The 16,320-nt window shown below is 47.0% G+C and overlaps 1 protein-coding gene across 1 annotated transcript in view; it reads right to left on the bottom strand.

Moving 5' to 3' along the window:
- The window catches only part of SNED1 (sushi, nidogen and EGF like domains 1), an 83,141-nt gene that overhangs the window by 8,876 nt on the left and 57,945 nt on the right, over positions 1 to 16,320 (bottom strand). Inside the window, exons 28-29 of the mRNA XM_066232466.1 lie at positions 4,285 to 4,401; positions 3,728 to 3,815 (exon numbers count right to left, since the gene is read on the bottom strand). Of these exons, the coding sequence (XP_066088563.1) occupies positions 3,728 to 3,815; positions 4,285 to 4,401 (205 nt within the window). The remainder of the gene's footprint in view (positions 1 to 3,727; positions 3,816 to 4,284; positions 4,402 to 16,320) is intronic.

Raw genomic sequence — 16,320 nt, forward strand, 5'->3', positions numbered from 1 at the left:
ACAGCCTCAGAACTGGTCCCAGAGCAGGTGATGCTGACACCACCCTCACAGGCTCACAGCCTCAGAACTGGTCCCAGAGCAGCAGTGATGCTGACGTCACCTTCACAGCCTCACAGCCTCACAGCCTCAGAACTGGTCCCAGAGCAGGTGATGCTGACATCACCCTCACAGCCTCACAGCCTCAGAACTGGTCCCAGAGCAGGTGATGCTGACACCACCCTCACAGCCTCACAGCCTCAGAACTGGTCCCAGAGCAGATGATGCTGACACCACCCTCACAGGCTCACAGCCTCAGAACTGGTCCCAGAGCAGCAGTGATGCTGACACCACCCTCACAGCCTCACAGCCTCAGAACTGGTCCCAGAGCAGCAGTGATGCTGACACACCCTCACAGCCTCACAGCCTCAGAACTGGTCCCCAGAGCAGCAGTGATGCTGACACCACCCTCACAGCCTCACAGCCTCAGAACTGGTCCCAGAGCAGCAGTGATGCTGACTCACCCTCACAGCCTCACAAGCCTCAGAACTGGTCCCAGAGCAGCAGTGATGCTGACACCACCCTCACAGCCTCACAGCCTCAGAACTGGTCCCAGAGCAGCAGTGATGCTGACGTCACCCTCACAGCCTCACAGCCTCAGAACTGGTCCCAGAGCAGCGGTGATGCTGACACCACCCTCACAGCCTCACAGCCTCAGAACTGGTCCCAGAGCAGGTGATGCTGACGCCACCCTCACAGCCTCACAGCCTCACAGCCTCAGAACTGGTCCCAGAGCAGGTGATGCTGACATCACCCTCACAGCCTCACAGCCTCAGAACTGGTCCCAGAGCAGCGGTGATGCTGACACCACCCTCACAGCCTCACAGCCTCAGAACTGGTCCCAGAGCAGGTGATGCTGACGCCACCCTCACAGCCTCACAGCCTCACAGCCTCAGAACTGGTCCCAGAGCAGAGGTGATGCTGACACCACCCTCACAGCCTCACAGCCTCAGAACTGGTCCCAGAGCAGAGGTGATGCTGACACCACCCTCACAGCCTCACAGCCTCAGAACTGGTCCCAGAGCAGGTGATGCTGACACCACCCTCACAGCCTCACAGCCTCAGAACTGGTCCCAGAGCAGGTGATGCTGACACCACCCTCACAGCCTCACAGCCTCAGAACTGGTCCCAGAGCAGAGGTGATGCTGACACCACCCTCACAGCCTTGGAAGAACCAAACTAAACTAACTGCCTTAGCAGGAAAAAACCCAACATTCTCAAACACACAGTAAAATGAAATGAAAATAAAATATAAAATAAATAAATTAAAAAATAAAAAACCCAGCATGCAGTAACCTAAAGTTCACAATATTCAGCATCCAACAAAAATTATAAGATATTCAAAGAATCATACAAAGAGTTAAGAAACTCATAAACAGGCAAAAAAAAAAATTACTGAATAGAAAAACACCTGGGTGATAGCAATGACAGAGACATCGTCACACATTCGCTCCACGTGCTCAGCGATGTAAAGGAGATACACACACAACGAGAAACAGGGTCCCAGAACTAGGTGGCCCTCGTAGAGATGACACCACAGTTTCAGAAGAGGAAACTGCCGACAGGTCTAAGGTGGCTCAGACGCTGCAGGAGGGAACGGGCCAGTGACTCACAGGCACAGCAACGGGACCTATCCTAACGAACTACAGGAAAACAAAACAAAAAACCCCAAACCCCCGAAGGAGCCTCAGGCCTGTGGGACAGGTTAGTCTAAACAGGCGTCCCCAAACTACCGCCCCCCCCCCCCCCCCCCTGCATGCAGTCCCCCTGAGGCCATTTATCCAGCCCCCTGTCGCACTTCCGGAAGGGCACTGTATGTGGCGGCCCTCCAACAGTCTGAGGGACAGTGAACTGGCCCCCTGTAAAAAGTTTGGGGGCCCCTGGCAGATGTACCATGAATCCCAGAAGGACAGGAAAGGAGGGACAGAGAAAATACTCTGAAGCCTGACCAGGCGGTGGTGCCGTGGACAGAGCCTTTGACTGGGACGCGGAGGACCCAGGTTCAAAACCCTGAGGTCTCCCAGCTTGTGCGGGCTCATCTGGTTTGAGCACAGCTCACAAGCTGGAGCCCAAGGTCGCTGGCTTGAGCAAGGGGTCACTCAGTCTGCTGTAGCCCCCCGGTCAAGGCACATATGAGAAAGCAATCAATGAACAACTAAGGTGTCACAATGAAGAATCAATGCTTCTCATCTCTCTCCCTTCCAGTCTGTCTGTCCCTATCTGTCCCTCTGTCTCTCTCTGTCTCTGTCACAAAAAAAAAAAAGAAAAAATACTCTGAAGAGATAATGTCTAAAACTTGTTCAAATTTGATCAAATTTGATAAAAGTTGAAAACCCAGAGATACAAGAAGCTTCATCAACTCTGGAGAGTAAACACACACACACAGACACACACACACACACACACACACACACACACCAGAGCACATCGTAGGTTGGTTTCCCAGAACCAGCAATAGAGAGAAAGCAGGAGCAGCCGCAGGACTGGGGGACACACTACACATTCTGCACGTCCGGAACTGAGCAAGCCCGGGGCCAGGGGAGGCTTCTGAGCGCGGGACAGAAAATACGGGAGTCCAGGCTCATTCTGCATCTAGCAACCACGTGCTTCAGCGATGCAGGGAAATGGCCACCTTTCCGGACACAAGGAGCAGAGAGGACTCGTCCCCAGCAGAGCTGCATGCTCTTTAGAAAAAGGACAGCGGAACACGCGGGTCAGGGCCGGCCGTGGCGGACACGCGGGCACGTACAAAAGACGCTGCCCTCGGCACGTTAAAGCGCTCGGATCCCGCGTGTTAAGTCTGATGTCAGCAGTCGGAGCTGAGGGGACGTGGAGGCGTGCAGTTGCCGGCCTCGTCCCTTACAGAACGGGATGCTGGGAGGAGTGTGCCGTCAACCCCGAGAACCAGTGGAAATTTTAGCCAAAGGGGTGTAACCCACGTGCCAAACAGGAGAGGGAACCTGGAACCCTAAGAAGTAATCTGGAAGAAGTCAGGAACGAGAGAACCGTCCCGGTGAGCCGGCACAGATGGGAAACCAGGAGCAACCTGGTGGGTTTAACCAGTTGCACGACCACTGCAGGCACAGGTGGTCCAACCGCGTGGGAGCCGGGGGGGGGGGGCGTGGGAGCCGGGGGCGGCACATGGGAGGGAGCTGGGGTGGGGAGTGGGGAGTGGGGGTGCAGGGCACCAGGCGGCTGTGAAGGAGACCCCACCCCCACTGCACACCAGTCTGGGGTGGGGGGCTTCAGGCAAGTGAGGAGGCTCTTAGTTAGGACCCTGGTGGTGAGCAGGGCACCCTTCAGGGCCTGATTTGTAGGCGGGGAAACTGAGGCACGAGTGATCTGCCCACGGACTTCTCATCACTTCATGGTAGAACTAGGACTCCAGGTGTCACAGGCTGCTGTTTTCGGGGGGGGGGGCTCTGCGGCTGCGAGGACCCTCATCCAGGGGAGGCGGCTGATGCTGCCCGAGGGGTCAGGCCACACGGGCTCGGACAAGTGGTTCAGCCTTTCTGCCTCAGTTTCCTAATTTGTCACGTGGCGGGAACAGGTGGTCAAAGCAAGCCCCTTCGGTGGCGGTGACCACTAGAACTCACGGGTGTGAGAGGACGGGGTGAGCTGGACTTGGTGGAAGCGCTTTGGGAGATCAGAGACCCCCCCTCCATGGTGAGGGCGGAGGAAGGACACTTACACGTGGTGACAGACGCCTCCTTCCCAGACCGGCAGGGACTTCGTCTCGGAGAACAGCCGCGTGCAGGGCTGGGCCAGCTTCTTGCAGGCTGCGGAGTGGAGGAAAGGCCGTGCTCATGGGCAGCGGGCCCTGCTGCCCGCCCCGCACCCTCGGTGGCCCTGCAGCCGCTGCTCCCCCTCAGGGCTCACTGTCCACCCACCTCGGCCTCCATCCAGAAGTCTTCAGCGGGGGGCCTGTGGCCGCTCCCCCTCCCACCAACACATTTGACTCCTTAGCCAGAAACAGCCCCTCCGCCCACCGCTCCCTGTGGGTGGCTGTCACTGTGTCCCTTGCTCCCTGACTGTCCCCACACCCCCACTCTCAGGCAGCACCTCTCGCCCGGGCCCTTCGGGGCAGTGGGAAGCCAGTGACTCACTCCTGCCAGCCTCCCTGCCTGTGCGCTGGGAAGTCTGGGGCGCCACGGGGTTGGCGGTCCCTGTGGCAGAGCCCCTGGCCCAGCCCCCCTCACAGCCTGCGGGATGGGTGTTTCAGGCCAGGCCTGGTGGCCCCTGACTTACCAAGCTCACAGCGTCTGCCTTTGAACCCTGGGCTGCAGTCACAGCTGTGGGCGTCCACGCCCGGCACGCAGGTGCCTCCGTTCTGACAAGGGTTTTCCGTACAATTTCCGGGGGCGTCTGCAAACAGGCCATGAGCGGTTAGTCCCCAGAACCCCAGAGGAAAGCCTGTGGCACTGCCACGTTGCTGCCTCCGGCTGGCCCAGCACTGTTGTGTCCCAGGGGAGGTCCTGTTTCAGGTGGTCAAAGATGCCCGGCTCTGGCCCCCTTACCCTGAGGGCCAGGGATAGAGCCACGATTCTGCCGGGACCCTCAGTGGTGAGCAGCCCCCTGCCATGGGGCCTCGAGTCACTGCTTAGATTATGGCTGGGTGCTGGTGGCCTCAGGAGAGACCCCTGGCCTGTGCCCTCCACTCCCTTCATCGCTGATGACATTGCCCCTCACAGGGTTTCTCGTGGAACACTGAGTCCTTCCCTCGACAGCCCTCCAGTACTGTCCCCCGCCACCTGCATCTCCCCAGGTCCCCAGCCCCAGGGGTTCCCCCACCCCGGAGTCCAGGGGACCCTCTGTGCAGGACTCGGCAGTTATCTGTGCCTGTGGGCGGCTGTCTGCCACACCAGTCTCCCCAGCCCCAGGGGCGTCCTCGCCACACCAGTCTCCCCAGCCCCAGGGGCGTCCTCACCAGACTGCTGGCAGTTAGAAGCAGGCCTCTCAGGGACTGCCAGGGAGGCCACACCTGGCCTTTCCTGCTTTGTGACCACTTTTTTTTTTTTTTAGTTTTGTCAAGATACATTTTTAACTTGAAAAAACACAAACACAGAAGAATCAGGATTGTGCACACCGCACCATGTCCAGCGCTGGAAGGCCAGTCTCCCCTGTGTCATTTAACCGAGCCCCCACCCCTCAAACAACCTCCAACACCTCCTGAGCAGACCATCTCCCATCTCCCCTGCGGGCTGTGGGGGCCTCTGTTGGGCCTTCTGCCCCTCCCTCCCCTCCGGCCATCCTTTCTGTCTCCCCGATACACTGACAGTGGGCTGTGGGCGTTAAAAATCCCTTTTAAAACCTTGAACAATTTCGCCTGACCCCTGGTGGCGCAGTGGAGAAAGCATCGACTTGCAAACCTGAGGTCGCAGGTTCGAGACCCTGGGTTTGCCCAGGTCTGGGCGCAGGTGAGAAGCAGCTGCTATGAGTGAGCTGATGCTTCCCACTCGTACCCGTCTTTCTTTCTCTGTCTCTCAAATCAATAATAAATAAAAAAAACTTGAAAAAAAAATTTTTTTTTTCAGAGAGAGTCAGAGAGAGGGATAGACAGGGACAGACAGACAGGAATGGAGAGAGATGAGAAGCATCAGTCATCAGTTTTTCGTTATGACACCTTAGTTGTTCATCGATTGCTTTCTCATATGTGCCTTGACCACGGGCCTTCAGCAGACCGAGTAACCTGCTGCTGGAGCCAGCGACCTTGGGTTCAAGCTGGTGAGCTTTGCTCAAACCAGATGAGCCCATGCTCAAGCTGGCGACCTCAGGGTCTCGAACCTGGGTCCTCTGCATCCCAGTCCGACGCTCTATCCACTGTGCCACCGCCTGGTCAGGCAAAAAAAAAAACTTGGGGAGATGACGTCAGAGTAATGGCGGGGTAGGAAGCGATACCGATAAATCTCCCCCAAAACTCAACAAGATCTTCAACCAGAAACAGAAAAACCTATACTTGGAGCTTCCAGATGCTTCGCAATACACCCAAAGGTATGATTGAGTGAAAAATTGGCTAAATATATAACCAAACCCCGAAGGAAATAGGGAGTAAGAAATGCTCCACCTTCCTCACTAACCTAAACAGGGCGGCTTTCTCTGGTAACTGTGAAAATAGAAACTGAGGCGGGCAAAGGGGGTGAATAGATCCAGGCTGCGACACGAACGGCCGAACCAGGCTGTGGCACGGAGACCCAAGCCGAGGAAAATCTGATCCTGTGGCAACCCGGGCAATACAAGCTAACACTCGCGCCAAACCCAAACAAAGAAAGACAAGCGGGGAAGCCATTTTACCCGATCTCCTGGTCAGTGCGCAGTTAGTGGGCGAGAGATTTCTTCCTAGGCCCCGAGAGTGGGTGCCCGTGTTGCCCCACGGAGAGGCAGGGTCAGAGGCCTTTCTGTGGGCCGAGGGCAGAGTCTCTGGGCAGCCCCAGCGCCCTGGGAAAGCCACGCACGGGAGGGAGTGAGAACTAATTCCAACGGTGGAGATTTTCCGTGCTGGAGGATGTTTCACTCAGAGGGAAACGCGGCCGGCCTCATATCCTGGTTTGCGCGCGCAGATAAGGAGTGAGCGATTCCTCCGAGTGCCTCGGCAGTGCGCGCCCGTGTTATCACACAGAGGGGCAGAGTCAGGGGCCTTTGTGTGGGCCAAAGCGGAATCTCGGGCCGCCCCAGCGCCTTGCAAAAGTCGCGCACGGGGACGGAGCGAGACTCAATTCCAACGCTGCAACTTTTCCCTGCGGTTGGGGGTTTCACTCAGAGCGTGAAACTGCTGGCCGGATATCCTGGTCGCAGACAGTGAGTGAGAGTTTCCTCCAAGCGCCCCGGAAGTGGGCGCCCGCTTCTGTTACCGGACAGAGTGGCAGAACCAGAGGTCTTTGAGTGGGCGGAAAGCCCGCCTGATTATGCTAGCAGCTCTGACTGACTGAGCCTTACCCAGAGCCCTGTGCTGAGTGGAAATAGAGTGGGGAGTTGCCAGCTCTTTGAGCCTCTTACTATCCAGGCAGAGGCAGCAGCAACCCCATAGCTGGATTATCAGGCTACTAATTGAGGAAGGAAAGACTAGGAGAAAGGCTCCAGGAACACGGACTCTCTCACTGTCGGAGCCTATAAATGCTAATGAGCTTCGACTGCCAACGAGACTAAAGCACAATACATTACATTGCCATAGAGACTTATCAACTGCAAACCTCTACCTGAGCGTGCCAAAGGGGCAAAACCTGGAGTACAGAGTCACCGACCAGGAAGAAGGAGAGAAAAGAAAAAGAAGATAACCTCTCAAAATCAAGAATAATCTGCAGACTTTATAACCTATCCCATTTTATTATATTTGTTCGTCTGTTTCTCTTATCTTCATTCTTGATACTTTTTTTTTCTCCTCCAATTTGGCCGATTAACTCTCTACCGGTCTTACTCTCTCCTCTCCTTGAACTACACTACCCATAAGTGTTACATCTCCCATTATCTTTTCTCTCCTCTTCCTTTCTCTCTATGAGGGTTGCACTCCAAAACTCTTAACTCTCTCTCTCAATCTCTCCTTTCTTTTTTCTTCTTTTAGTGGTTCCCTCTTTTTTTTCTCTCTCTCTCTTTCTTTTCTCCCTCTATATTAGTTTCTTCCTTTCTCCTTTACATCTCCTCTCATTCAAACCTCAATAACAAACAAATTATCTTATCTGGGACTCAAACTTATGTTTGTGGCATTTTGGGGGGGTTTTACTTCACTTTTTTAACTCACTAGCAGTGCTCCCATCCCTGGCTCTCCATATTATCTAGTTCTTGTTCCACTAAATACAATAGTAATTTTTTAATTTGTCCCCCCATTTTTCCGTTTTCCTCTATTCCTCTCATCATAACTCTTAGACAACCAACACCTAAAAGCAAATCATTTTATTCTTGACCCAAATTTTTTCCTTATTTGCTTTTTGTGGGTCCATACGCTCTTTTTTTTTTTTTTTTTTTTTTTTTTGCCCCTTTATTACTTTTCCCCAATTCAGGCCCTCCATCACAGGCATTGTTTGTTATAATTCACAGTCCACCACAAGATTTTCTCAAGAAAGAGGGGAGAGGAGAGGAGAGGAAAAAAGGAGGGGAGGAATAATTTCCTTTTTTTTAAATTTTTATTTTATTTTTCTTTATTTCATTATTAATTTTTTTTTAAAAAACAACTCTTTTCGATTTTTTATTTTTTTATTATTGTTTTTTAACTTTTTATTCTTTATTAAATCTCATTAATACTATCAACAAAACCACCCTCAGATGCCATTAAGGAAGAGAAAATTGAATATCATGGATACAAAAGAAAGAGAGGTAACACAGCTAGATGAGGAAAAATCTATGGAGAAAAAATTTAATATATTGGAAACCTTGGAGCTAAATGACAGAGAATTCAAGATAGAAATACTAAAAATCCTCTGAGATATACAAGAAAACACAGAAAGGCAATTTAGGGAGCTCAGAAAACAACTCAATGAACACAAAGAATATATGTCCAAGGAAATTGAAACTATAAAAACAAATCAAACAGAGATGAAAAACTCAATTCACGAGCTGAAAAACAAAGTAACAAGCTTAGCTAATAGAACAGGTCAGATAGAAGAGAGGATTAGTGAAATAGAAGACAAGCAACTTGAGGCACAACAGAGAGAAGAAGAAAGAGACTCAAAAATTAAAAAAAATGAGATAGCCCTACAAGAATTATCTGACTCCATCAAAAAGAATAACATAAGAATAATAGGTATATCAGAGGGAGAAGAGAGAGAAAATGGAATGGAGAACATACTCAAACAAATAATAGATGAGAACTTCCCAAGCCTGTGGAAAGAACTAAAGCCTCAAGTTCAAGAAGCAAACAGAACTCCAAGTTTTCTTAACCCCAACAAACCTACTCCAAGGCATATCATAATGAAATTGACACAAACCAACAGCAAAGAAAAAATTCTCAAGGCAGCCAGGGAAAAGAAGAATACAACATATAAAGGAAGGCCCATTAGATTATCATCGGATTTCTCAGCAGAAACTCTACAAGCTAGAAGAGAGTGGACCCCAATATTTAAAGTCCTGAAAGAGAGGAACTTTCAGCCACGAATACTATACCCATCAAAGCTATCCTTCAAATACGAAGGAGAAATAAAAACATTCACAGATACAGAAAAGATGAGGGAATTTATCATCAGAAAACCCCCACTCCAGGAATTACTAAAGGGGGTTCTCCAATCAGATACAAAGAACAAAAAAAAAAAACAGAGCCACAAGTAAAAGCTCCAAGAAGAACACAATAAAACCAAATTTAAACTGTGACAACAACAAAAAGAAAGAGGGGGAGAAGATGGAGATTAACAGTAGCAAAGGACGATGGAGTGCAAAAGTACTCACAAAATAGTTCGCTACAATGAACAGGGTAGGGACCCTTTTCATTACTCAAAGGTAACCACCATTGAAAAAACCACCACAGAAGCACATGAGATAAAAAAGATAGCAACAGAGGAAAGATGTATGGAATACAACCAAATAAAAACAAAAGATAGAAAAACGAAAGAGAAGGATCAAACAAGACACAAAACTAACAGAAAGCAAGATATAAAATGGCAATAGGGAACTCACAAGTATCAATAATTACACTAAATGTAAACGGATTAAACTCACCAATAAAAAGGCACAGAGTAGCAGAATGGATTAAAAAAGAAAATCCAACTGTATGCTGCCTACAGGAAACTCATCTACGTAACAAGGATAAAAACAAATTCAAAGTGAAAGGCTGGAAAACAATACTCCAAGCAAATAACATCCAAAAAAAAGCAGGTGTAGCAATACTCATATCGGATAATGCTGACTACAAGACAGGAAAAGTACTCAGAGACAAAAATGGCCATTTCATACTGGCTAAGGGGACACTGAATCAAGAAGACATAACAATTCTTAGTATATATGCACCAAACCAAGGAGCACCAAAATATATAAGACAGCTACTTATTGATCTTAAAACAAAAACTGACAAAAATACAATCATACTTGGAGACCTCAATACACCGCTGACGGCTCTAGATCGGTCATCCAAACAGAGAATCAACAAAGACATAGTGGCCTTAAACAAAACACTAGAGCACCTGGATATGATAGACATCTACAGGACATTTCATCCCAAAGTGACTGAGTATACATTTTTCTCCAGTGTACATGGATCATTCTCAAGAATTGACCATATGTTGGGCCACAAAAACAACATCAGCAAATTCAGAAAAATTGAAGTTGTACCAAGCATATTTTCTGATCATAAAGCCTTGAAACTAGAATTCAACTGCAAAAAAGAGGAAAAAAATCCCACAAAAATGTGGAAACTAAACAACATACTTTTAAAAAATGAATGGGTCAAAGAAGAAATAAGTGCAGAGATCAAAAGATATATACAGACTAATGAAAATGACAATACGACATATCAGAATCTATGGGATGCAGCAAAAGCAGTGATAAGAGGGAAGTTCATATCACTTCAGGCATATATGAACAAACAAGAGAGAGCCCAAGTGAACCACTTCACTTCACACCTTAAGGAACTAGAAAATGAAGAACAAAGACAACCCAAAACCAGCCGAAGAAAGGAGATAATAAAAATCAGAGCAGAAATAAATGAATTAGAGAACAGAAAAACTATAGAAAAAATTAATAGAACAAGGAGCTGGTTCTTTGAAAAGATCAACAAAATTGACAAACCCTTGGCAAGACTTACCAAGGAAAAAAGAGAATGAACTCATATAAACAAAATCCAAAATGAAAGAGGAGAAATCACCACGGACACCGTAGATATACAAAGAATTATTGTAGAATACTATGAAAAACTTTATGCCACTAAATTCAACAACCTAGAAGAAATGGATAAATTCCTAGAAAAATACAACCTTCCTAGACTGAGTCAAGAAGAAGCAGAAAGCCTAAACAGACCTATCAGTAGAGAAGAAATAGAAAAAACCATTAAAAACCTCCCCAAAAATAAAAGTCCAGGCCCTGACGGCTATACCCGCGAATTTTATCAAACATTCAAAGAAGACTTGGTTCCTATTCTACTCAAAGTCTTCCAAAAAATTGAAGAAGAAGCAATACTTCCAAACACATTTTATGAGGCCAACATAACCCTCATACCAAAACCAGGCAAGGATGGCACAAAAAAAGAAAACTACAGACCAATATCTCTAATGAATACAGATGCTAAAATACTAAACAAAATACTAGCAAATCGAATACAACAACATATTAAAAAAATAATACATCATGATCAAGTGGGATTCATCCCAGAATCTCAAGGATGGTTCAACATACGTAAAACGGTTAATGTAATACACCATATCAACAAAACAAAGAACAAAAACCACATGATCTTATCAATAGACGCAGAAAAGGCTTTCGATAAAATACAACACAATTTTATGTTTAAGACTCTCAACAAAATGGGTATAGAAGGAAAATATCTCAACATGATGAAGGCCATATATGATAAACCATCAGCTAACATCATATTAAATGGCACTAAACTGAAGGCTTTCCCCCTTAAATCAGGAACAAGACAGGGTTGTCCACTCTCTCCACTCTTATTTAATGTGATACTAGAGGTTCTAGCCAGAGCAATCAGACAAGACAAAGAAATAAAAGGCATCCATATCGGAAAAGAAGAAGTAAAGGTATCACTTTTTGCAGATGATATGATCCTATACATCGAAAACCCCAAAGAATCCACAAAAAGACTACTAGAAACAATAAGCCAATACAGTAAGGTCGCAGGATACAAAATTAACATACAGAAGTCAATAGCCTTTCTATATGCCAACAATGAAACAACTGAGAAGGAACTCAAAAGAATAATCCCCTTCACGATTGCAACAAAAAAAATAAAATACTTAGGAATAAACATAACAAAGAATGTAAAGGACTTATATAATGAAAACTATAAACCATTGTTAAGGGAAATCGAAAAAGATATAATGAGATGGAAGAATATACCTTGTTCTTGGCTAGGAAGAATAAATATAATCAAGATGGCTATATTACCCAAAGCAATATACAAATTTAATGCAATTCCCATCAAACTTCCAATGACATTTTTTAAAGAAATAGAGCAAAAAATCATCAGATTTATATGGAACTATAAAAAACCCCGAATAGCCAAAGCAATCCTAAAGAAAAAGAATGAAGCTGGGGGCATTACAATACCTGACTTCAAACTCTATTATAGAGCCACGACAATCAAAACAGCATGGTATTGGCAGAAAAATAGACACTCAGACCAATGGAACAGAATAGAAAGTCCAGAAATAAAACCACATATATATAGTCAAATAATTTTTTATAAAGGGGCCAACAACACACAATGGAGAAAAGAAAGCTCTTCAATAAATGGTGCTGGGAAAACTGGAAAGCCACATGCAAAAGAATGAAGCTGGACTACAGTCTCTACCCCTGTACAAAAATTAACTCAAAATGGATCAAAGATCTAAACATAAGACCTGAAACAATTAAGTACATAGAAGAAGACATAGGTACTCAACTCATGGACCTGGGTTTTAAAGAGCATTTTATGAATTTGACTCCAATGGCAAGAGAAGTGAAGGCAAAAATTAATGAATGGGACTACATCAGACTAAGAAGTTTTTGCTCAGCAAGAGAAACTGATAACAAAATAAACAGAAAGCCAACTAAATGGGAAATGATTTTTTCAAACAACAGCTCAGATAAGGGCCTAATATCCAAAATATACAAAGAACTCATAAAACTCAACAACAAACAAACAAACAATCCAATAAAAAAATGGGAAGAGGATATGAATAGACAATTCTCCCAGGAAGAAATACAAATGGCCAACAGATATATGAAAAGATGCTCATCTTCTTTAGCTATTAGAGAAATGCAAATCAAAACGGCAATGAGATACCACCTCACACCTGTTCGATTAGCTGTTATTAGCAAGTCAGGTAATAGCAAATGTTGGAGAGGCTGTGGAGAAAAAGGAACCCTCATACACTGTTGGTGGGAATGTAAAGTAGTACAACCATTATGGAAGAAAGTATGGTGGTTCCTCAAAAAACTGAAAAAAAAACTACCTTATGTCCCAGCAATCCCTCTACTGGGTATATATCCCAAAAACTCAGAAACATTGATACGTAAAGACACATGCAGCCCCATGTTTATTGCAGCATTGTTCACAGTGGCCAGGACATGGAAACAACCAAAAAGCCCGTCAATAGATGACTGGATAAAGAAGATGTGGCACATATACACTATGGAATACTACTCAGCCATAAGAAATGATGACATCGGAACATTTACAGCAAAATGGTGGGATCTTGATAACATGATACGAAGCGAAATAAGTAAATCAGAAAAAAACAGGAACTGTATTATTCCATACGTAGGTGGGACATAATAGTGAAACTAAGAGACATTGATAAGAGTGTGGTGGTTACGGGGGGGAGGGGGGAATGGGAGAGGGAAAGGGGGTGGGGAGGGGCACAGAGAAAACAAGATAGAAGGTGACAGAGGACAATCTGACTTTGGGTGATGGGTATGCAACATAATTGAACGACAAGATAACCTGGACTTGTTATCTTTGAATATATGTATCCTGATTTATTGATGTCACCCCATTAAAAAAATAAAATTATTAAAAAAAAAAAAAAACTTGAAAAATTTTAAACCTACAAAATCCAAGTCTACTGTCACCAGCGCTGGCGACCGTCGCCTGTTGTGATCTTGTTTAGTTTTGTTTCTCTGCCTCCCTTTCTGTCCACAGTTCAGAGAGACCACTTCTCCCGGAACTGCCCCAGGGGGAGCTGTGACTACAGACCCTGACACAGCCGGATACTGTTCACGCACAGCGAGCAGGGATCCCTGACACCCTAAGACAGCGCAGCCCACACTCAGGTTCCCGATTCGCAGCTGGCCTCTTCTCCTCGGGTCACTCCCGCCCTGCGGTGTGCCCACCTCTCATTTAGCCTAACTCTCCACCCCACCCCCCCGCGTTCCTGAAGAGACTACATCCCCTGGGGCTCCCGCCTTCTGGACTTGACCGGCTCCTCTCTGTGGCGTGAGCCGCCCCCCCTGTCCCCCTGGACTGGGCGCAGGACGGAGCAGTGTCTGCAGCACCACCTCGCAGGTGGGGGCCGCGGGCCCTGGCAGCGTCAGGCGGCCTGGGAGGGCTCCGGTCAGGTCTCCTGAGCTGAGGGTCGGTCAGCAGCTGCAGTGATGCGGAGTGAGGAGCCCTGGTCCAGGCGACCACGTCCACCATCTCCCCGGGGCGGACCACGCAGGTCCGTCACCCTCCGCTGCCGAAGGCTGATCTTTCCCTGACCCACTGCGCGGTCCCCCGGACGTGCCCTGGGTCCTTTCCTTCCCGCGGGCTCTGGTGGCGGGAGCCTGTGCCCAGTGAGCCCTGAGGTGGACCAGGACCGTTCCCTCCTCCTGAGCGTCAGCACATTCGCGCGTTCCCGCCTGTTGCCGTCATTAGCTTTCCTGAGGCTCAGGCTGACCCCTCTTTGGCCAGCGGGACCCCTTCTGGCTCGACTGCTCTGCCCTTCAGACGAGTCTGTCCTGGGCTTGTTTGGTCCACATGCTGCTTCAGTCTTGGAGTCAGCCATTTCTCCAACACGGTGCCACCCAGTGGAGAACGGAACCCGGGGCCCAATCTGAGCGGCCTGGATCCAGGTCTTCTCAGTGGAGAGAACTGGGGAGTTAGATTTAAAAATAAACAAACGGTACGTTTACACCGTATTTCCAGTTCAAACGAATACTTAAATAAAAATAAAAGCACAGCGGTTTTACCTCTGACTCTGTACTTCTATCTTTTTATGATGAAAATCTTGATGACATTGTTTATCCCAAAATGTACATGTAATTGTGTTTTTTTAAATAGTATTTTAAACTGCAGTAATAAGCAGCAATACTTCTAACACTAAGATCACTAAGTACAGCTCAAAACTTCCTGCCCATTTTTCTCCGTAGAAGATACCCCACTAGGAGTGAATAGCCAGAACTCGGTTTTAAAATCACTTGAAATGATACATATATTTTTTTTCCTGTGTGGTTATAGCATCAACATGAGAAACTGGTTTTCTTTCACTGTTAGGCAGTGTTTTTTCTTTGGGTGTCATCTAAAAACCATTTTCTTGTTTTAACCGGACGTCAAGGTGGGGAGTGTCCACATCTGTCGCCACGCCCCTGGCCTCCCTCCTCGTTCTTGTTCTTCCCTCGTGCATCAAAATGTGGTATTAGCTCTACTTTTAAACATAAGAAAAAAGGATAAATACAGTTATAGTCCCCTTTCCGTCTTTCCTGCACTGGAGAGAGAGCGAAAACACTGTTCTTCACATTTCATTCTTAAGCCAGCTTTATTGAGATAGAACTTATATACCACACAGTTCACCCAGTACAGTGTACAACTCATTCTTTTTTAGCATATTACGGAGAAGTGCCTCCCTCACAGTATAATTTTAGACCATTTTCATCGCCTCAGAGGGAAACCCCACACCGTTAGCTGTCACCCTCCTAAAACCCCCCCTCCTCCCCACCTCCCCGCCTCCAGTCCTGAGCAACCACTGATCCGTCTCTAGACTGACCTGTTCTGAGTTCTCATACGAACAGAGTAGCACATGTGGTCTCGTTGACCGGCTTCTTTCACTGGGCTCAATGCTTTCAAACTTCATCTATGCTTTCAAAAGAAGTTTTTATTTATTGATTTTAGAGAGAGACTAGAGAGAGAGAGAAAGGGAGGGGGAGAGCAGGAAGCATCAACTCATAGAAATTGCTTCTTGTATGTGTCCTGACTGGGTATTGAACCAGCGGCCTCAGGTCAAAGCTTTATTCCAGGCATGGCCAACATACAGCCCGTGGGCCAGATCCGGCCGGCGAAATGAGTTTATGCGGCCCGTGAGTAAATTTTTAATATTCTCCGCTACTTTAAAATCTCAGCTACTCAGAAGCGGAAGCGTCTTTGATTATTAGAAATCGAGATATTTAAGAAGATAGTGATGAGCGGAAAAGAATTCAGTGTGTGACTAATCTAGGGTTAACTTCCATTAATTGGTTGAATGGATTCGCGATACTTCATTTTTAAAAAAAATTCCATTATAAAGATTTACAACTTTTGTACTTGTCTGTACTCGATATGAACTGTTTGACGTTTAGTGGTGATGTGAAACCCACATTCTTTTAGGCGGAGTTTGCCAGTGAGCACCCAAGGTCAAACAATTCGTTATTTTTGTGGTCAAGTGTGCTGAATCAAGTGGCATTGTAGCATAGACAACAGCT

This window comes from Saccopteryx bilineata, chromosome 5, assembly GCF_036850765.1.
Source record: "Saccopteryx bilineata isolate mSacBil1 chromosome 5, mSacBil1_pri_phased_curated, whole genome shotgun sequence".
Lineage (NCBI taxonomy): Eukaryota > Metazoa > Chordata > Mammalia > Chiroptera > Emballonuridae > Saccopteryx > Saccopteryx bilineata.